This window comes from Grampus griseus (genome assembly GCF_964374135.1).
Source record: "Grampus griseus genome assembly, chromosome: 14".
NCBI classification, from domain to species: Eukaryota; Metazoa; Chordata; class Mammalia; order Artiodactyla; family Delphinidae; genus Grampus; species Grampus griseus.
In genome coordinates, this window is record NC_139008.1 from 71,264,283 (window position 1) to 71,288,716 (window position 24,434).

The 24,434-nt window shown below is 38.5% G+C and overlaps 1 protein-coding gene across 1 annotated transcript in view; it reads right to left on the reverse strand.

The window, feature by feature from the left end:
• PTPRT (protein tyrosine phosphatase receptor type T) overlaps window positions 1–24,434 on the reverse strand; it is a gene marked incomplete at both ends in the record, with an annotated part of 1,086,576 nt that overhangs the window by 239,160 nt on the left and 822,982 nt on the right. Inside the window, 1 exon segment of the mRNA XM_082671082.1 lies at window positions 5,851–6,124. Coding sequence (XP_082527208.1) covers window positions 5,851–6,124 — 274 coding nt within the window.

Here is a 24,434-nt window from a genome sequence, read left to right on the forward strand (position 1 = left end):
AGGGCAATCAGCTCCATGCCTTGTGACCACCTAGAGGGGTGGGATAGGGAGGCTGGGAGGGAGACACCAGAGGGAGGGGATATGGGGATATATGTATATATACGTATGGCTGATTCACTTTGTTATACAGCAGGAACTAACACACCATTGTTAAGCAATTATACTGTAATAAAGATGTTTAAAAAATATGCACAACGTTTTAAATAAAAACAACAGGTTAACGTGAGTATTGGTGTGATGGCTCTTAGATAATATGATTGGGAAGTTCCCAAAGGATATGACGTTGAAGATGAGGCCTAAAAACTGAGAAGGTACTAGTTCTTCAAAGAACGAAGAAGACAGACATGGATAATACAGCAGCCTGCAAGAGGTCCCTGAAGAGAGAAAAGTATCTTGGAATGTATGAGAAATAATGTCTTAGAAAATGGTCAAGAGAGGAGGGGTAGTTGAAATGTAGCAGGAATGGTCTAACTATATCTGCAGTACAATGCTACGTTCTGGTTACCCCTTTTTAAAGAAGGCATTGGAAAAAAGGAGTCTGTCTATGAGAGAACAGAATAAACAGGATGAAAGAGATACAGAAATCATGCCCTATGAGAAACAGAAGTAATTGCATATTCAATATCAATGAGAGATGGCCTGGGTGACCAGGGATGGTAGTTGATACTGTCTTTCTCCAAAAGGCTGACATGGTAAAGAATGATTTGATTTGCTCAAATCAATACAAGTTTCCAAGAGTAGAGCGTTAAGGGGACAGAATGTGGCTTTATAGAAAGGAAAAAGTTCTAACAATTTTTCTTGTTCAACAAAGGAATCAACTCTTTCCCTCCAAAGAATTGCAGTGGCCAAGCTGAGGCTATATAATGCCTTGCCAAGAACACTTTATATTAGAGATTTCTGTGTTGGCTTCTGCTGTAGATTAGATGACACCTCAAAATCATCCAATTCTTAACCGCTACAGATATGTAATATTGTTGTATCCAAAACAAATAGTTACAATATGGCCTGATTCGCAAGAAAAACAGATGCTGAGAATTCAGCACCAAAGACAGTGCTTCAACAGGTGGGACTGACCTCGTCATCTGTAAGAAAGCATAGATGGGTAAATGGGATATTGGGTTGGCCCCAAACCTCGTTCGGGTTTTTCCATAAGATGCTATGGAAAAACCCAAATGAACTTTTGGGCCAACCCAATACTAATCTGATCAAAATTCCAAACGCAAGTGCCTGTGAAGAACTCACACTTCATGGAAGCGCCTGTGAGGACTCTGAGGACCATGCTTCATAGTGGACATCATACTCGGACTCTCCATGGTTTTTATAGGGCTGGATTAAATGACTCCACATTTATAGAGTTCACTGTAGAGTCTGTAAAATGTCTTTACTCCCATCCTAATAATAGTCAAGATTTAATGAGTGACCTCCACATTTCTAAACCTAATGACTAATTATTTGACACACGATTTTACTTATTTATTTTTGGTCTCTCCCCTGCTAGAATGTAAATGCTACGAGGGCAGGGATTTTTTGTCTGTTTAGCTTGCTGCTTTATTCCCAGCACTTAAAAAAGATGCCTTTTTTTGGGGGGGGGGGACATAGAGTGTGTGCTTGCTAGATGTTTCCTTAATTAATTAATCAGTCACATCTAACTCTTTTAATAGGTTACTTAAAAGTCACAGTTACTAGGGTTTTGTGTATAGGCAGTCTGATGGTAAAGGCTGACTATTTAGGCACTCTGCTAAGCTGAAAAAACATCTTTACTATTCACAGAATAAATATATCTGAACCCTAAAATTCTCTTACTCTGTTTTGACTGAAACTTGTAGACGGGATCGGAAGCAATGAAATTGACTGACAGTAAATCATTCAACCTTGCCCACAACCATCCTGCAACAAACGGCCATTTCTGCTTTCCTTTAATTTTTTAAATGTAATATAACTTTGCCCTAACCTTTGTTTTTAATCTTCTAGTGATACAGATTTGCTGAATTCTGGTTTTTACTTGACTCAAGACATTTTACCCCTTTCTGAAGGGAGTAAAGCATCACTTAAAAAAAATATATAGTGCTTCTGTTTCTGGCCTGCTTTACAGTTGCTGATTTCCATGTTTACTTATAGTTTCCTTTATTTCTCCCCCTTTTCTTTGCAGATTGTTGTCTTCTGGCTTTTCTATGATAGATTGGAAGGCTGCCTTTATGTTCCAAAAAAGTATACCTAAAAAAAATCTTAGTATCAAAAATAAAATAGTCATTTGCTATTCTATCCTGTCTAAAGTGGGATAATTAGCAGATTTTTATTTACATTCATCAATCCTCCAACTCTTTCTTAGTTTTTGTTGACATAAGAGTGAATTACAGACCCAGATCACAACTGTTAACTTTGTACATCATACATCTTTTCTTTAAGTAATTGCTTTTAATATTAACCTCTTTGTAACATGTTTAGAGCAATTATTTAGCATTAATGTGATATTTAAGTTTCCATGCTCACTTGGGTCTTTTTATTTCATATTTCTCTATTCTTGATTTCTTTATTTTGATTCATTGCTTGGTCAGCTGCTCCTTGAATGATTTATTAGAAGCAGGACCTGTGGGACCCTCAGGATGGTGAGAATGTCTTTCTGATGCATTTACACAAGAACAACAACTTGGCTGGTAAGAAACGTGTGGGTTATAACATCTCCTCAAAAATCCTCCAGGCTTAACTGCATTGTCTTCCGCCCTTTATGATATGGTGAAATCTGAGGGGGCCAAGCAGAGATGTGTTAGACCGAGAATGACTTTCCTGCTCCTGTGTCCCTTTCACCCAACTCTTTTCGGTAAAACTTAATACTACACAGTAATTTGAAAGGGTGTGTGGTTTTTCTCTTGCTAGAAAAATACAATACTCTGAGTGCCAGCTCCCACAGCTTTTTCCTCTCTGTTCCTGTGAGGCCGACTATACCCTCAAGACACCTGGCGTAAGCACCCGTCCAGTTCCATTCCTGCTCGTGTTTCATGACAGCAAACCTTAGTTCCCAAATGGGTGTACACACGGGGTGGGATCAGAGGCATGACTAATTAAATGGCTTTATCTCAGAAGCAGTAGTAGAAACTGCTTCTTAGATGAGGCAGCTTCACAGTGGGGTGACTTTTGCCCAATGGCAAAACCGCATGTCTTGAAAACGGTTTCTATTATACGATGTCTGGGGGGCAAGACCTCCAGCAATCCTCCTGCCTCATCTGCTGTTCTTCTAGGACCCACCATGCTCAGGTTGGGGAAATCTCTCCTGGGGTCCATTTTCTAGTTCCCTGGGTTCTACAAACTTGGTCTGTTGCTGGGTTTTCAGGAGAATCTTGGTAGGAATGCGATAGCAGGTGAGTTGAATGAAGCTATGACTCTGCTCCACAGCGTGGAAACCCAACAGCACCTCTCGATATGTTGCCAAGAGGAGGGAAAGCCATCCCTTCTCAGGGTTGTGCTGAACCAAGAAACTGGGTCATATGGGATGCAGAGAACCAAGAAGAAGATGAGCTCCCAGATGCTTCTGGCCATCTTTATATGTCTTCCTCCACAATACATCAGAGTGTTGCATGCAGAGGTAAGACCAGACGGACAGGTGGAAGGCAGTCTGGCTTCTTTTTGTAGTTTTATACTCTCTGTAAGGAATGTTGCTTGAACCAGTAATGAATGCAGAACTGAAATACCAATGTGGAATCTAAATGGGTATGTGGACATTTTAAATGTTAATTAGTTTCGCAATCCAGGTTTCTCATAAGGTAATGACTGCCACTGACAGACTAGACTACCTTGGCCACAGGCTGTTCTGTAAGAACTTTAGCAAATCTTGCTTCTGTCTCAGCTTTCCCTTCTCCAGTGAGCCTCTCACTTCTCCAGAAACACTGTGGAACATGGCACATAAGATTCCCTTACATTTATAGAAGCTCTTTGAGGGCACATACTACATAATCTTAATATGAACTATCGCGTCTAGCAAACGTCACTGTTCATTATCTATTTGTTGAATGAAATATGGCAACCTGAAACAAAACATGTCCACAAAAGCATCCTAGACAGAAAATACTTGAGTGTAAGAGGAACTTAAAGATAGTTAGATAGTAAGACCAGATGGGTCTGTGTGTATAGAGGGGAAGTGAATGGTGGAAAAGTTCTTATGTAACTGAAGAAAAATGCCACCTGAGAAGGTGATTGCACTGGTTCTATTGGGACCTAAAAGTATGGATCAAGAGCAATGGGTAGAAACTACAATAAACAATATATTTAAGTCAGTTAAAAAAAAAGCTTTCTTAGAGCCACAGCCTCCACAAAGATCAGCAAAGTTACCACATAAAGAAGTGAGTTCTCTGTCATTGGAGGTATTCAAGAATAAGCACTAACATCATCAAATAAATGCTGGAGAGCATGTAGAGAAAAGGGGACCCTCCTACCCTGTTTGTGGGAATGTAAATTGGTGGAGCCACTATGGAGAACAATATGGAGGTTCCTTAAAAAACTAAAAATAGAGTTACCATATGATCCAGCAATCCCTCTCCTGGGCATATACGCAGAGAAAACCTTAATTCAGAAAGATACCTGCATCCTAATGTTGATAGCAGCATTATTTACAATAGCCAAGACATGGAAGCAACCTAAATGTTCATCATTTGAATGGATAAAGAAGATGTGATATATATGTATATATACATACATATATATATATATATACACACACACACACACAATGAAATACTACTCAGCCATAAAAAAAATGAAATAATGCCATTTGCAGCAACATGGATGGACCTAGACATTATCATACTAAGTGAAGTAAGTCAGCAAGAGAAAGACAAGTATCATATGATATTACTTATATGTGGAATCTAAAAAAATGATACAAATCAACTTATTTACAAAACAGAAATAGACCCATAGACATAGAAAACAAACTTATGGTTACCAAAGAGGAAAGGGGTTGGAGGAGTTTGGGATTAACAGATACATTACTATACATAAGACAGATAAAAAACAAGGTACTACTGTATAGTGCAGGGAACTATTTACAATATCCTGTAATAAACCATAATGGAAAAGAATATGTATATATAACTGAATCACTTTGCTGTACACCAGAAAGTAACACAACATTGTAAATCAACTATACTTCAATTAAAAAAAGGAATAATTATTAACATCAGTTAACTGTGATATTGTAATATTGACTGAAGCACTGTTTTGTACGTAGGGGGAGGGAGGGAGATATTGGATGACCTTTCAAATACTTTACAGCCCCGTGATTTTGTAATGTTATGACTGGCACTCCTCAGTAACCAAAAAAATATTTGACACAAAAAAGGTTACCTTGTCTTCGGGAGAAAAATACTTCCTAATGTGACTAACGGTAATGATAAAGGGGTTAGCAGTCACTGATTAACTAAAACATGTTTAGTGCATTAATAGATATCAAATTTATAGGTATTCTTTTATAGATGAGGAAATTAAGTCTTAGATCTGCATATGATTTGCCCAAGTGAAACACCTTTCTATCCTCTAATACAGGGGTCTCAGAATTTTTTTCTGTAAAGGGCCATATAGTAAATATTTAGGCTTTATGCAGCATACAGTCTGTCTCAACTACTCAAGTGTACTGCTGGAGCATCAAAGCAGTTACAGACCATGGAAACGAATAGGCGTCACTGTATGAAAAACCAAAAGCCAAAAACCAACAACGCTTTACTCACAAAAAAAGGCATGGGTCAGGATGATTTGGTCCACGGGCCTTAGTTTGTCAACCTCTGCTCTAAAGTCATGCTGCCTTCTCATTTAAGAATGGAAAAACAAGGCAAGACATGGCCTCCATGTGGCCATACTTACTCCATTTGCTTTGCTGAGTGCCTGGAAGTAGATGCTGTAGCTTTTCAGAGGGGAAAGAGGTGGGTTCCAGTAGCCATTGTATGTCTTGTTGTCACCCACTGTAAATGGCTGGGTGACAGGCAGGTTGGCAGGCTTCAACTCAGCAGCAAAGTAGTGTAGAGAATCGAGGCTGGAGGCATTCCTATAGCTCACCGGCACCGAAAAGCACTCAATGATGTCAGCTGCCCTCCGTGACTTCTGAAGTCGCTCCTCCTTGACAACCAGCTGATAAACACTGGACGGGAAAGAGGAGAGGCAGATGAGCAACCCCCTGGAGGGATGAACTTTTATCATCGTCACTTCTGTCTGCAACTTAAACCTCCCTCCTGAGCTTCAGACTTATAAACCCGCTGCTTTGTAGAAACAGATTTCCATTTAGATGTTCCAATGCCAGCTCACACTGCGTATGTCCAAAAATGCAACTCAGTTTCAACCCCTACAAACCTGTATGCTCCTCTTCTCCATTTCTTTCCTTAGTGAGGGTAGCACTGCTCATCAAGTGGCCAGATCGTGAAGACGGGGCTCATTCTCATTTCCTGCATCCTTGGTTTGCACTCTGCTTTGATCAACAAGTTCTGTTGACCTGATATCAGCAATCTGAACCTGTCCCTCCCTTTTTTTCTCCTCCCATCAAACTGCTGAGGTTGGGCACTTCCCCACCTCTTTGCTGAACTCAGCTAGTCTCTTTGCCTCTAATTGATTGGATCAACTCACCAGTCAATCCACTGACCTTCCTGAACATAAACACTGTCCCTCTTCAAGCACGTTCACAGGCTCTCCATTCTTCAAACGAGACAATCTAGACTCCTCATCCTGACCTTTGGGGCACTTTGTCTGGCTTCTAGTCTACCCCTCAGACAGTCTTATGGTAAACCCCTCATTGCAGCTGCAGCAGACCCCATGCTATCGCACAAATCTCCTTTGGATCCCAGCCTATGCCATCACCAGTTCATGCTTCCTCCATCTGCAATGCCCTCTCGTTCAACTTCTGCCTGTGGAAGCCTTTCTCTAAAGGCTAAGCCTATCTTTCATCTCCTCTATGAAGCCGGTATAGATCCTCCAAATCTGAATGACTTTCCCCCTACTTCGCTCCTCCACTGTTCGTTAATGGCTATCTGCTCGGGACGGCAATAACATAAGCATGGAACTGCTGTTTCTAGGTCTAGACTGTGACCTTTTAGGCAGTGGAAGTTGTGGCTTTGTTATCTCTGTATCACTCTCCTCCATCCACATACTGCTCAGCAGGTTGCCTGATACCTACATAGTGATCAGTGAATGCCTGTTCAAATGGACCAAATTGAACTAAAATTGAAAATAAGCATGAAACCCAACCTGACAGGATGCAGAAACCCTAATCAAGATAAACAGTGATTCTTCTGAGCTCCTGTCTAGGGATCTCACACATTCCCTTCAACTTAGAAGGACTGTAAGAAGGTGTTAACGTGTGAAGAGAGATGACGAGCCTTTTTAAAACACCAACTGTATGCCAAATGTGTGGGCTCCTTTTATAAAAGTTATCCTAAATTTCGTGAGTTTTGATAACATTTTACTATCTCTTCAAATGCCCACAGTTTGTAGTTCTCTTGAATAAGCTCTTTTTTTTTTTTTAAGATCTTTATTGCACATATCTCTGGCACTCACGATTTAAGCCAATTATCCAAAGAGTACCTCCAGGAACTTTTGCAAATTAATGAAGTGATTGCAGCAATGGCCTCAAACCAATCATTTAAAGATGACACAGTGAACGAACACACGGTTTATAAAAATGGAACGTGGTGAGTGCTACCATTCTTCAATCAGACTACCCATCTACAGACACTTGGTTAAGAAGCACAACTTGGTGGAGACAGAGGTACAGGATTATTTAATTAAGGAAAAAAGGCTACAGAGGGACTGACCCAAGGAAACATGACACAATCAATGTGTCAAGCCTTCCCCTGGATCTCCTTGAGCATGGGGATGGTCAGCAATGTGGATGGGAAACAAATGGGCATGTGAGTGCTGCCCCTGGATGAGTGATATGTGAGTGGAGGTGAGCAACAGCTCAATGAGATGCCTGCTATCTGCTGTGCACATCTGGACAAGAACTCAACAGCCCAGAGCGCATGTGAGTGACATGGGAGTGAATGTGGCCAACCTCTCTGGGAGCACAAACCACATCTGAGTATGAACGATGTCCAAATGAGGATCTGTAGGACCTGGGTGTCTGAAAGCTGAGCGAGCATGTATACTCTCTGAATGAGTGGGTGTAACATCCAGACAAGTGTGAACCTGAGTGTTTGGACACCTAAATAAGTGTGTATGAAATCTGAGTGAGTGTCTCCAACAGCCCAAAGTGTGTGTATGTATTTGTGTGTGTGTGAGACATCCAAATGTGTATATAAAACTGAAGTCAACAGGGCTTCCCTGGTGGCGCAGTGGTTGAGAGTCCGCCTGCCGATGCAGGGGACACGGGTTCGTGCCCTGGTCTGGGAAGATCCCACATGCTACGGAGCGGCTGGGCCCGTAAGCCATGGCCGCTGAGTCTGTGCGTCCGGAGCCTGTGCTCCGCAATGGGAGAGGCCACAACAGTGAGAGGCACGCATACCACAAAAAACAAAAAAACAAAAAAACTGAAGTCAACAAATAATTAAATTAAATTATGACTTTAATATTCATCCTATCCTCAACTCTGAGGTCTTTTTCAATGGTACCATCACTATGTTTATCAGGTCAGTTAAGCTCAAAACAGTCCCTGAAAAACAGCACAAAGACCCAAGTCCCAAACTGAGGTCATGGGGTGAGAGTGGAGGAGCACCTATGCCAGTTTTCAGGACCTGTATTCCTTTACATATAACAAGAATCTCGAGTAAAACTGAAGCTGGCTAGTGTGCTAAGGACTACTTGTTGAGGGTCCATTACTCATGTGACTCTAATCTATGAGGGAAAGGGCAAAAAGGAATTAAGAGAAAAGGAGCAACAGCCTCTTGGGTTCACCTGTCCATGCTTGCAATAGCACCTACAATACTCTACGCTGGGCTTGGGGGGCACTCAACCGATCCAGCCCTCATGTCCTCTTGACCAGGTCGGGAGGGACCAACAGCCTCATCCCTAGAAGCAGGACGCTGAAAAGAGCTATGGGTCCCTGTTTTCCCCTGAGGCCCAGCCTATCCCTAATCACCACTTGGGTTAATCCCACCCACACGAGAAGACCTCTGTCTCTGTTTCTCAGCCCAGAACTCTCATGCCACCCTTGAATCCTTCTGTCATCCTTACCTCAAAACCTTGGGAGCTTCACTGGGGCTGGATTCCACTCCCTAGAATCATTCTGTTGTCCCTGTCCCTCCGATAATGGGATGGATCAAGAAGCGTCGCAAGGCTGGCCCGAGGGCTGCCCGTGAGTGGCATGAGATTCTGCAGTCATGGACAGCCAAGCAGTGGGGTCTTTGCTGAGCTCTTACACGTGAATGCTGTCAAGGGCTACAGAGAGAGGCAAATCATCTCTCCAGGGGTCAGCCTGCGACCCCACTGCCCCCTCCTCCCCACCAATCTGATTATTGAGGACTCACTTGTCAATTTAACCAAACTCAGCAGCCCGATTACAGATGAGGAAACTGAGGCTGAGTGCCACATGGGTATCAAACAGCAGCAAAAGTAGAAATCCAGACCCACGGTCAGTTCAGTATCCTTTCTTTTTCTCTACCTTCCTTCTTCTTCCATAAGCCAACAAAATGTGCAGAGGGCCTTCCAAGCATTTTGTTTTGTTTTTTTGCTTGGTAGCTGCAATTGCATAGCTCTATTCCACCCAGCCTCGTCTGAAATCACAAAGACTAGCAAAGGACATTTTTGGGGTTAAACTGTGCCGTCAACATATGGTTCACATACAATTGGGATCAACGTGCCAGAGCACACCCAGCAGCTTCCTGAGGCCCACTGTGTCTGTAGTCTGTCCATGCAGAGGCAAATCTACAACTGCAGCCAGAAAGCTGTAAACCATTTCGTCATATAAATCTTTTTTTGCCAGGGAATGCAGCCTCTCTCAAAGATCTGGGAGTTCTGACTAAGGGGAAGGAGGTAAGAAATGGCCGAGCAAGTTATGCGACTTTCCTGTCCCTGAACTACATACTCTAGGAGGCGGTGGGAGAAAAACGAGAGAGGGGACATTATTTTTGTTTCTGAGGTAACTTCATTCTCATCAGCCTTCTCTTGAAAATATATTTATCGAAGCTCTTTTCAGCTCGCTGGTGATGATTAAATCATACCTAAATGAGACTACCCACTCTCCCCAGCCCAAGTCATTATCTCTAGTGCAAAATAAGTGGTTAGAATAAACTATTCAGGATCATTTGTAAAATGACAGGATTTTTTTTAAGTAGAAAATTCCTGATAGTACGAGAATAACTTATTCTTTTCTACGCTTACCTCACAACATACAATGTTTACTCATACATTTCCCCCTCCTGTGATACCTTCTCTATTTCTCCCAATGAGAAGGTGGACATTTATGACCACATTTTCTGCATAATTTATTATAAGGGTCTCTTCTTTCAGGACCCTGAAAGCTAGGCTGCAACCTCACCTCAATGCATAAGGCCAAGGGGCATTTGTACCTCTTTGACCTCCTTAGCTTTGGTTTCCTCACCATCAATGTCCATTGTTCATCCTCTTTCTACAGTGACTGATACGCTCCCTCCCCTCTCCTCCCTGACTCTTCAGACCCAGGTTTGCCAGCAACTTCTATATGTTAGTTTCAGTGTCTCCTGAGACAAGAATACTCTACTCTGGTCCAAAGTCCAAGACCCCAGCTCGTAGAGGTCAATAGCCTTAGATGCCTTTAAGAGCAAAACCTGCAGGAACCTCTGCAGGCTTTGGAAGAACCCTGCCGTGGACTCTCATGCCTCCTCTGCTTCCCGAATTAACAGTTTAGAGGATGACTCACGCTCCTCTGACCAGGTACCACTGAGGGGCACCAGGGACCTATCAGACCCATGCCTCCATCATAGACACATCCTGTGGCGCCCTTTCTATATCCAGGGAAGATGTTTCCAGCCAGAGGCTGTATCCATTCAGAATGTTGAAGTCAGAAGACAGATAGAGGGTATGCTGCCCAACTTCAGAAAGTGGCATATTTGAGCCAATGTTCTCCCAGAAATAGGTTTTAGTTCAAGTTCTTCTAGAAACAGACCCTCAGCTAAAGTTTCAATGCAAATAATCTGTTAAAGAAGTGGTCCCAGGAGAAACCAGTAAGGGAATGAGGGAAGAGGAGAGAACAGGGCAGAAGCTAAGTAAGAATATGGTATCAAGGCAAGGTCCCAGACTCAATCTGATCCCATAGGGAGCTCCGGAGCATAAATTGTACCCCCCAGTTTGTCTTATCTCAAGCCAAGGGTATTTGAGCCTCTGATACCAATCAGTTATTGGTTATGGACCCTCCTGCAGAGACAAACTCCCAGGTACTCCCAACTTTGTGGGTCAAACAAGGTGGCTCTGGTAGCCTAACGGCAACCCTTCAAAGATGGTCACGGTCAAGGGCCATTTGCATCAAAGCGCATAGAATATGGAGGATGGGCACATTGCAGGAAAGGGGAGATGAGGGGACCTCTATGAGCACCAACAGTTCCCCTACAGGGCACCTATGACCAATGACCACATGGGACTTGCATAAGAGCAGGGATCCAGTTAGGCAAAGTATTTTTCAACCTTTGTTTTCAGCCCAACTCTGCTGAGGCATATGGTAACATTCCATCAATCACAGTGGCTTCTCCACCAAGATTTCTTTTTTTTTCTTTTATAATATTATTTATTTGTAAATTTGATTTACTTTTATAGCTGAAGTAAGTATAGTATTATACTTTTATAGTTATATAAGAGCCACAGGTACAAGGAGTTGATAAATATGTACAAGTATAAAATATCTAAGTAAGTGTAAAATAAAAATAGTTTTAAGTCCAGTGGAAGCCCCTTCAGGCAGCTCCCACATCCTTTGGTGGCCCCGCTGATCACTGAGCACACCCTTGCTTGTAGGCACCACAAGATGTTCAAGGTTCACCTGTGCCCTCCTTCCCTGGAACCATAATCAGGCACTTCTGGGCACCAAGTAAGCTCACTGTACTGTTATACAATTGCTTCTATGCCCTTCAACTGGACAGAATTAAGGAATACAGTTTTTAATTGAAGTATAGTTGATTTACAATTTTGTGTTAGTTTCAGGTGTGCAGCAAAGTGATTCACTCATACATATGTGTGTGTGAATTCTTTTTCAGATTCTTTCCCATTATAGGTTATTACAAGATATTGAATATAGTTCCCTGTGCTATACAGTAGGACCTTGTTGTGAAATACCTTTTTAAACATTGTAAGTTCATACTGATTAGTTCATACTGGTATTGCCAATTCAAATCCAGTAATATAAGATTCTCCGTTACCTTTCCCATATTTGTTTTTCCAAATTCCTACACCAAGAACCCTCATTTTCAATATCAATATTTTACTCATATACATTGTCACATGACACACACAAAATAGTTTCACAATTAACTCATCAACACTACAACCAACCTCAAAACTTATAAGTACAGTTCAAGATTTCTGAACTGCCCTGCTCTAGTTCCCTCCCAGATGGTTCAGTCCTAAAGCCATTAGACAGGGCAGAGCAAGCAGGCATCTGTACATGACGGGGGAAGCCATGGTGGCCCAGAGTAGGGAGTGGAAGCCCACCCAGCATCTCTGAGTCTGTTTCTGGAAGAACCCAACCTAAAAGACCTCTATATGCCTCAACTTCCTCATATTTAAAAATCAGGGTGTGGGCCTTCTTGAATGGTGGAGTGAGGAGCTCAGCACATTCTCTCTCCAAAGAGCAATGATTAAACTGAACAGTATTAGCAACGATAACAATTTTAGTAGTGACTGGAGGAAAATTTATAGCCTTAAATAACTATGTTAGAAAAGAAGAAAGATCTCAAATCATTAATCTAAGTATCTACTTTAAGACAGTAGAAAAATAAGAGCAAACTAAACTCTAAATAGGCAGAAAGAAAACAAGAATAAAAATTAGAGTGAAAATCAATGAAAGAAAAGTTGGTTTTTGAAAAGATCAACATAATTGGCAACTCTTTCTCTACACTGATCCAAAGACAAAGAGCTATGACATAAACTAACAAAATCAAGGATGAAAGAGGAGGCATCACTACTGAGCCTATAGAAATTTTAAAAATTACAAGGGAATGCTATGAAAAACTTTATGCCAAATAATAGACAACATAGATGAAACAGATAAATTCGTAGAAAGACAACTTGCCAAAATTGACTCATGAAAAAATAGAAAATTTCAATATACTCATAACAAGTAAAATAACTGAATTAGTAATTAAATTCTTCCCTCAAAAAGCCCCGCCCATATGGCAAATATTAAAACAATAAATAGTTCTGATATCCAGAAAATAGGAAATGCATCCTGACTCATTCTGTGAGGCCCTGATATCAAAACCAGAGTAATACATTACAGTGAAAGTAAACTACAGCATTATCCTTCATGAATATAGATCTAAAAAATATTTAACCAAATATTAGCAAACTAAATCTAGCAACATATGAAAAAGATTATACAGCATAAGTGAGATTTATTACAGGAATGCAAGGTTGATTTAATATCCAAAATCAATTAATGCAATACACCATATTTTTCAAATAAAGGGAAGAAACATCATGATAATTTCAACAAGTTCAGAAAAAATATTTGAAAAAAATCCAATGCATATTTATGATAAAAAAGTACTAACAAACTAGGAATAGAAAAAAACAACTTTCTAAATTTGGTAAGTCCATCTACAAAATACATAAAACTAACATCATACTCAAGGGTAAAAGATCAAATGCTTTCCCTTTAAAATCAGGAATAAGACAAGGACATCTGTTTAACATTGCACTAGAGATTCAAGCCAATAAAATAAGGCATTGTCCTAGAGATTCTAGTCAGTGAAGCTAGTTAATTCATTAATTAAAGGTACCCAGATTTGAAAGGAAGAAGTAAAACTTTTTACTTGCTGGTGACATTATTCTGTATGTAGAAAATTCTAAAGAATACACACACACACACAACTTGAAATAAAACAATTTCAATAAGGTCACAAGATATAAGACCAATATACAAAAATGAATTATCTTTATCACTAGGAAAGGACAATCTGAAAATGAAATTAAGTAAACAATTCTATTCACAATAGTATCAGAAAGAATACCTAAAAATAAATCTAAACAAAAGATGTAAAATACTTAGACACTGAAAAGTATAAAAAACTGCTGAAAAAAATGAAGAAGATCTAAATAAATGAAGAGACAGTCCCTGTTTATGGGTTGAAATAGTCAATATTGTTAAGATGGCAATTCTCAACAAATTTATCTATAGATTTAAAGCAATCTCTATCAGAATCCCAGAAGACTTTTCAAAAAAACAAGCATCTGATAAATTGGATGTTATCAGATTAAAAAAAAAATTGACTTCAAAAGACACTATTAAACCAATGAAAAGACAAGCTACATATTGAGAGAAAACATTTGAAAGGTATGCAAGGTATGCAAGGTATGATGACATATCTAACATACATAATGACACAATACAACTCAATAATAAAAACACTAACAACCCAATTTAAAAATTGGCAAAAGATTTGACTAGACATTTCACTAACGATAAAATACAAGTGGTTTATAAACTCATGAAAAGATGGTCAACCTTAAGAGGTGTGGCCAAGATGGTGGTGTTGGAAGACCCTGAGCTCAGCTCCTCCCATGGGCACACCAAAATTACAACTATTTACAGAGTAGTTATCTATGAGAATGACCTGAAGACTAGCAGAAAAGATTTTCCACAACTAAAGATATAAAGAAGGAATCAAACTTATATGTGGAATCTAAAAAATAATACAAATGAATATATATGCAAAACAGAAACAGACTCACAGATACAGAAAACAAACTAGTGGTTACCAAAGGGAAGAGGCAAGGGGGGAGGGGCAAAGTAGGGGTATGGGGTTAAGACATACAAATTACTATGTATAAAATAGATAAGCAACAAGGATATATTGTACAGCACAAGGAATCACAGCCATTATCTTATAATAACTTTTAATGTAGTACAATCTGTAAAAATACTGAATCACTATGCTGTATACCTGAAACTAATATAATATTGTAAAGCAACTATACTTCAATAAAAAAATTTAAAAAATAAAAAAAAGAACAAAAGAAAATAAGACAACAACAATTAAAAAGAAACCACTCCCCTCCCCACTTAGAACAGCTATCAGTAAAAAGACAGACAACTGCAAGTGTTGACAAGGGTATTGGAAAACTGGAGCTGTCATACATTGCTGTGAGAAAGTCAAATGGTGCAGTCACTTTGGAAAATAGTCTGGAAGTTCCTTAAAAAGGTAAACATAAAGCTACCATTCATCCAGCTATTCCATTCATAAATACTTATCTATGTATGTCTATACATAAACTTGTATACAAATGTTAATAACAGTATTATTCATAATAGCCAAAACACTAAAACAATCTAAATGTCTATCAAGTGGTGAACAGATAAACAATATGTGGTATATCCATATAATGAAATATTATTCAGTAATAAAAGAAACAATTTACTAATATACTCTACAGTACAGATAAGGGTCAAAAATATTATGCTAAATGACAGAAGCCAGATGAAAAACACTTTATATACTGTATGATTCCACTCACATGAAATGTCAAGAAAATGCAAATTTATAGAGACAGCAATCAGATTAGTGTTTGCCTGGGACTGCAGGTGTGAACAGGAATCAACTGCACTCAGGCACAGGGTATTTTATGGTGTGATGAAAATTTTCTAAAATGGGACCGTGGTGATGGTTGCACAACCCTACAGATTTACTGAAAATCACTGAATTGTACACTTAAAACGGACTGAATTTTATGGTATGCAAATTATACCTCAATAAAGCTCTTAACGAAATGAGGGAAATGGACTGAGTAATCCTGAATGTTCTTTCTCCCTTCCAAAGAGTCTGTGCTTTAGTATTCAATGATGCACACATTTCAATACAGAAATGCTATGATAAACTTTCGGCATTATTGTACAAGATGGGCTAAGAAACAAGTGTGAGCTTTGTAATCCCCAACAGAATATAGCTTTGCAATTACATTCCGCACCTTAAAGGTCACTTGGAACTATGAAACTGAAATTTACAAAGATATGTCTTAGTTAGCCAACCTTTACTCCAAGGGTCTGGGAATTCCTGTTTTTGTTCACGATTTGCTTAGTCACAATAGCCATTAGAGGAGGCAAGGAAATGGGGAGAGGAATACATTTGCAGTTTATCATCAGAATACGTGCATGTGCATCTTTCCCTGGCTTCTGACTAGCTGTGTGATCTACTGCCACTCTTTCATGTACTTACTCATTTATTCATCAGGTTATTTATTGTATGACTGCAGTGTAGCAGGTTAAAATTTGAATGTAATATGGCCCCTGGGCACTGGGAGCTCAGAACTGAGATGGGGGAAACATATATTAACTGTTCAGTACAGTTCAATATGGGGAGGGCAGAAGGAGGAACCTGGCCAGGGAAGGATTCTGAGAAGAGGGTTGCTTACAGGATAGTGTGAGGGTTAAATGGGATAGTGTGTCTAGAACATTCTTTCTACAGAGTAGAGTGCTTTTCCTAAAAGTTGGCTGGAGCCAAAACAACTACTGCATGCATTATTATTACAGTGTTATCAAATTAGACCACAAAGATTTGCCTTGTTTTCCATTTGGACTCTTCTGTGATTGAACTGCACTTAATACATTTAACAAAAGTGGATTTTGAGTAGAAATTTAAAGGAAGAAACATATGTTGTGTAAAGGGGCCATAACAATTCAAATGAAGAGTTCAAATTAAGTTTTAATTATTATCAGATAAAATCAAAAGAAACCTTAAAAGGAGAAACCAGACAACCATCTCATGATGGCTAGAGTGCCATATCTTCTTCCCAAATATTTAAAAGAAGTATAACTAGCTTTAATTGAGCATGTACTTACTGGGGTGGAGATATTTTTTAAACCATAATGCAGAAGACTTAGCCCTCATGTATTTTCTCTTAATCACTGGTCCTCTCTCATTCACAATACCGTACATAAGCAACTCCCATGGTTCTAATTTCAATACATATCCAGAATCTGACCACTTCCATCACCTCCACAGCTACTACCCTATCAAGCCCCCATGATCTCTTGATTGGATTACTGTCATAGCCTACCAACTGGTCTTCCTGCTTCCAATCTTGCCCCCAACAATCTCAAAACAGTGGCTGGAGTGACCCTTTAAAAACATGACTCAGGTCACGACACTCCTGTGCTCAAAGCCCCGCTATGCCTCCCACCTTGTGTAGAGTAAAAGGCAGCATCTTTACAGTGTCTCCAAGGCCCTCTGTTATGAGGCCTCTTTGCTGTCCTTTGAATACCCTATAGGCATGTTCCCATCTTAAGGCCATCACATTTACTATCCTTGATGCCTGGAATGCTCTTCCCTCAGACATACATAACCCTTGGAAGACTTGCTTCTTCACCTCTGCTGGAGAAGTCTACATGATCGCTGTATTTAAAATATCAACCTTGGGACATCCCTGGTGGTCCGGTGGGTAAGACTCTGTGCTCCCAACGCAGGGGGCCCAGGTTCGATCTCAGGTCGGGGAACTAGATCCCGCATGCATGCCGCAGCTAACAGCCCGCATGCCGCAGTTAAAAGATCCCACATGCTGCAACTAAAAGATCCCACATGCTGCAACTAAAGATCCCACGTGCTGCAACAAAGATCCCACGTGTTGCAACTAAGACCCAGTGCAGCCAAAATAAATAAATAAATAATTTAAAAATTATATATTAAAAAAATAAAAGAAAACAGCAACTCCAACCACATTATACCCTGTTATACTTCACTGTTTAATTTTTTTTTTTTTTTGTGGTACGCGGGCCTCTCACTGTTGTGGCCTCTCCCATTACGAGCACAGGCTCCGGACGCACAGGCTCAGCGGCCATGGCTCACGGGCCCAGCCGCTCCACAGCATGTGGGATCTTCCCGAACCGGGGCACGAACCCGTGTCCCCTGCATCAGCAGGCGGACTCTCAACCACTGCGCCACCAGGAAAGCCCTCACTGCTTAATTTTTCTCCATATCATTTATCGTCGTCATGCCGGCTCTGTGTGTGTGTGTGTGTGTGCGTGTGCGTGTGCGTGGGTATATGTGTGTGCACCTAAGAGGTTAAGTCATTTAAAGAGACAACCGTAAGCACTGCAAATGTCAACCTTCCTTTTCGGAAAAAGCAACTGGATAGATATGGGGACAGTTATATTTAGATGGATGGCCTTATTTTAGTGACCTTTACTGCACCAAAAAAGCAAGGTTGAGGTTTTAGTTCTGGCTTTACCACTCACTAGCTCTGTCTGACATGCTGAGCAAGTCATTTCACCTCTAGAACTTGTATCTAAAGTGGGATAATTCTGGCCAATGCAGTAAGACACAAAACAGAAGAGATATACATTTTAGAGAGGAAAGCAATTTATCATCATTTGTAGATAATATGACTGTGACCTAATATGTTGAAGAGAATCAAGTGAAAGACTTTTAAAATTAATAAAAGAATTCAGTAAAGTGGTTTGATAGAATATAGAGATAAATAAACTGTACAACATGAAAAACAAGCTAGAAGAGGTAAGGGAAAAACCCTTTTAGAATAGGATCCTTTAAAAAATAGCTAAGGATAACACAAATAAGACATGTACAGGCCTGACTTGGGAAAGGAAAAGAAAAAAAAAAAAACTCTACTGAGTGATATAATATCTCCAGTCCCTAGCACAGGGCTTGGCACAGTGGGTGTTAAATAATTGTGCTGACCTAAAGATGAATAAACGGACAGAAATGCTAAAGCCCTGGATGAAAGCATCACATATTGTAAAGATGTCAATTCTTGCCAAATTGATGTTTTTTTCTTTGGGAAAAAGCAAATAGTATAAAATAGGAGGTCAGTTAGGTGACAGTTTGAAGCCCCGAAGATGTAGATGACCTCAATTTTGAAATTCTAACAATGTCAATGGGATTATTTTGGTTTGTTTGTTTAAAATAGGACATATAGTCCAGCACTTATTTTTAAACAGAGGAATGTGAGTGAAAAACCACTACTAGATGTTAGAGGATATTATGAAGTTAAAATAATTAAACCATGGGTATTGGAGTACGATTAAAAGAAAACGAAAGAGGGATGTGTGTGTGTGTGGGGTGTGTGTGTATGTGTATGTGTATGTGCGAATTTTATATATAGAAATAGAAGCAATGCAAGGCAATGGAAAAGAGAAAATTTTATCAATAAATAGTGTTGGGAAAATTCCATAATTACGAGGAAAAAAAGCACCAAATTTAAGACTTCACCATATACGACAAACCATATTATATTCAAACAGTTCAAAATTTAATTTGTTTCCTGAAAAATTTCAAGATGACTACGGCAGTCAAATGCAACGTGTGATTCTTGATTGGATACTGCACTCAATTTCCTGAGTGTGATGACTGCACTGTGGATATGTAGAAGGCTGACCTTTTTCTGAGGAGATACAGACTGGAGGCTTTAAAGAGTCATGATTACTACAACTAACCTAGCAAGCATTTCAGAGACCAGGAGAAGAGACATAAAGTAAATTGACAAAATATTTACAACTGGTGAATCTGGGAGAAGGATATAGGGATGTTTATTGTGCCATTCTTGTAACAGCCTGTAGATCTGAAATTCGAAAAAAAATAATCTGGAGTGGCAAAAATCTTTTTCAGCTTAACAACAGAACAACTCACAAAAGAGAAAAGAAAAAGGCTGTGTATGTATACATTTGAAATGTCTGAATTTATGAATAAAAATAAAACAAAAACTTATGAAAGCTACTCCCAGAAAATATGATAGAGAAGGAAATAATATTTTAATACTTAAGTGATCATATTTGGGATGGAGGATCAAAATGTCAAGGGGCATTCACAAAAATCAATAAATTCTCTGTATATGGAAAGGTATACATCATATTACCTCTGTATAATGAGATGGAACCAGATGTTATTGAACCAAAATTCTAACAAATAAAAACTTCCAGTTGGGGAAAATAAGAACTTTCCTAAGTAACGCTCATATCAAATAGGAAATCAAAACCACAATTTCATATACTTTAGAACTATTACAATGAGAACAATGATGTTTAATGTCTATGGGATAGGACAAAACCTGTTTTCAGAATCTGAAAAGCCATTATTAAACAAAAAAGAAGGACAATAAATTAATTAAGCATTCCATAAAAAAGAAAATTAGAATAAACAACACTGGAGCCAGATGGCTTTTCCAATGATTTCTTTCAATCTTTCAACAACTGATAATTTCCATGTTATGTAAGCAATTACATAAGACAGAAAAAGAGGGAGAGATTCTCAAATTGTTACAAACTATTCTTTTAATATGCTATTAAATTGGTTCCCCATAAACAGGTCATTTACCTCAGGTACCCAGACAAATTTAGTAATACAAAAAAATCTAGGAAAATAACACATAAATAAGTCCAAGTAGAAAACCAATATGATCATATGAATAGATGCTAAAAAGGCATTTGATAAAATTTAATATCCATTTCTGATTTTAAAAGGCACAAAGATAAATGATGCAATAGAGATATTTTTTATTATGTTTAAAAATAACTATTTCAAACCTACCACTAACATCACACGTAAGAAAAATTTACTGGAGAATAAGTCTTGGAGGTTGCAGTAACACAAAGCTCTACCCAAACATTGCCCAAAAAGCTCTACCCAATGCAACAAAACATAAAACCAAAATAAGAGATATTACAACTGTAAAGAAGGACACAAAATTTTCATTATTCACAGATGATGTGATTATTAGACTGGTAAACTAGATACTAAAATTTAATTAAAGAAACTCACAAGAGGTTTCAGCAAATGAGATGGATAACACACACACACTCTCACACAAGGTTTCCCTAAATACCAGCAAATCCCAGGTAGCAGACATAATGGTGGAAAGATAACAGAAAATACCACAATTTTAACAAGGTAGCTCTTGATGTCATCTACGTGGAGGAATCGAGGCAGATTTCCTGAGAAATAGTGAAGACTTGGGTGGATAGACTTGCCCTCTTTCAGTGTGGAAAAGTTCATGCTCATGTAACCACTTCGGATTAAGCAAGAGTTTTAAATCAGTTAAAACTAAATTCCATTGGGGATTATTTAGGGAACATGACAAAGTGATTTTAAAATTCACAGGAAGACAGAAGTGGGTGAAAATAGCTAAGAACATTTGGAACAATAAGAATCATTAGGAGGACCAGATATTAATATGTTTTGTAAAGCTGTAATTAAAATGGGTGGTGCAGACACAGGGATCAATTAAGAGAAAGACCTAATGGAACAGTGTAGGCAAACCAAGAATATAGTGGGATACCCACAAACACACACACACAAACACACAGAGGCAGCATCACAAGTCAGCAGTACTGCAAGAAGTAGTCAATAAATGTGGAGAGGACCTGTTGACAATTTGGAGAAATAAAATAAGATGTACCCAAAAAACATCATTAAACTGTTAAAATGATAATATAATAGCTACTATGATACGTGGCAAAAGTAGTATGCAACATTGTAAGGGAGGATCAACTTAATTTTTTAATTTGGTAAAGAAAAATGAGAAAAACCCATCCCAAATGTTAATATTTTATGATGGATCATAATGACTTTTTCCTTTTTAAAATTCTTTCTATAATTTCTATAAGCTTATATTATTTTGTCAGGAATCTAAATTAAACTATTTTAAATGAAATGATAAAATAAAGTCATACTTATATTCACTACCTCAGTATTATGAATGAGGATCAAAGATAATGAGGAATATGAAAGAACTTTGAAAATGATCATTTAATATCATATACTACAACTAGCTGTAGTATATCTTTAATTGACAAATGGCTTTCTGCACATGGGTGACATGGCATGGTCCATGCCGAATACACTTCTACCTCTCTGAGTGGTGTGACTTTGGAATTTTTAATAAATATACTCCACCCCTACCTAACTTCAGAGTGTTATTTTTCAGGTTCATTTTGCAAAGTATCATTTCAATCAATCAAGGATACAGTTAACGTATAAAGAAGAATTTATAATCACCACTGCCCAATAGAGCTATTAGCGAATGTTAATGGCTCATTTGAACAAAAACTTTAAAACAGCTTATGTAGACTTAAGTAATAAACAATGTTTAGGGCAAACAGTGCCTATCAACAACTGCTAGGAGAAGCAGAATGCTGTAAGACGTTGTTATTCATTGGTCCATGAACCAACAGCATCCTCATCACCTAGGAATGTGTTGGAAACGCAGAATCTCAGGCCCCATGCCAGATCTACTGAATCAGAATCTTCATTTTAAAAGATTTCAGGTTAATACATTTACATATTAAATTTTGAAAAGCCATAAAGTGAAAAAAAAAAAAAAACCCTCTTTGGGGAACTGAAAATCTTCCTTTCTTATTTTGTTTTGTTTTTTAATAAACATTCTGAAGCTTTTTATGTCCCCCAGTGGAAATCCAGGCTGTTTCCCTCACTCCAGGTCTCCCAATACTGCCTTCTTCCTCAGATGTCCTGGGAAGCAACCCCTTTACCCTCCTGCCAAGTTCTCAGTTGAAATGTCATTGTTGTTTTCTAAAGTCATTTTATGTTGTGAAAGGAGCAAAGAAAAAAAAAAAAAAGTTGAACAAGCCTAGCTCTGATAGGGAGTCAGTCTCCAGACTTCACGATTAAAACCCATAGTGATGCTTTCACAGAGGAAGCTGCTACAGCGGCTGTTTTTAAAACAGTAATCAATAGGGTGCCTTGGATTCTCTACTTGCAACAAAGACATTTGCTTAAGGAAAGGAAAGTGGCGAAAATCCTCTGAGCACTTTTTTTTTCCTATTTTATTTATTTATTTATTTTAACATCTTTATTGGGGTATAATTGCTTTACAATGGTGTGTTAATTTCTGCTTTATAACAAAGTGAATCAGTTACACACATATATATATATATATCCCCATATCTCCTCCCTCTGAGCACTTTTTTATAAGACCATCTGAAATGAATTGTCCTCAAAAAGACCTTCTAAGCTCTAAAAAGCTAAATGGAATGATTATTAATTAACCATTAAACTAATCATAATAACTGGCATATTAGTCCCAGATAGGGCAAATAAATGCTATAGAAGAACAGTAACACCAATTAGAGGATTTTTCCTATGGGAAAATGTAACCCACTGATGAGGTTATTTGCAGGAATACAAATCACCTATGTGTGGAGAACTGTTAGGTGCCAGTTCTCCAGCTAACAACAGAATTGCCTGTGAATTCCAGAGCCCTACTAAGAATTTCTCGATGTAGGGCTTAGAAACATGAACTCTGAATAAGCTCACTGGATATTCTTATATACAACACGTTTCAGGGACCCTCCTGTGGAAGCCTTGCCCTGAATTTGTGATGTGAGGCAAAAAGACCCTTGGATACAATATCATCAATCTAACTTAGCAGTTCTCAAAGCGTGGTCTGTGAATGCCTTTACTGTTATTTTTTTAAATTATCGTATGTTTAAAATGTAGCTTTAATTTCTAATAGAGCATATTGATATTGATAGACAAAACCCAAATGAACAAAAGCTTAAGTGCTATGACCCTTTCAGTGGTTCTGCAATGTCAAAATGATTTTAATAGTGTACTACAACTTTATTTGCCTCTTCCACTCTGTCGATATTTGCACTGAATGCAAAGGCAATAGTGAGTAAAACTGCTGGTTTTACCAGCCGTGGTATGGTACCCAATTGTACTTGTATTTGTCACCACCACATAAAAATTTGCTATATAAAAACAAAAATGCCAGTTTTGCTTAAGAATGTCCTGGATGAAGCAGTAAAAAGTGTTCATTTCAACCCCTGAGTACACAGCTTTTTAATATTCATGTGACACAATAGGAAGTAAGCCTAAATCATGTCTTCTGCTTACTGAAGTACTACGGTTTCTTAAGGAAAAACATTTCTGTGATTGTTTGAGTTACATGCTAAACTAGTCACATTTTAATGAAGCACCATTTTTTTTTTTCTTGAAAGAATAACTAACACATTGTGGTTATTCCATTTGGATATTTGATAAACACCTCCAAAATAAATGAATTTTATCTGTCACTTTAAGGGACACTGATGGTATTTGTTCATAACTGAGCTTCAGGTGAGAATTATAATTTGGAAAACTTGTTGTCTGTCACTGTGAACTTAGGTTCCCAATACTTGAAAACTTTACTGATGAGATTTGGTGGTGATATTAGCAAATATAATGCTTTGATGTTGTATAATGCAATGTGTCAACATCTGGATGATTTTTATGGTTCAGTGCATTTTTTCAAATGACCAATGTATAATGTTACAAAATAAGGACAAAATATCAAGGATAAAAGATCCATTCAGTGGGCAACATAAACTGATACCTAAC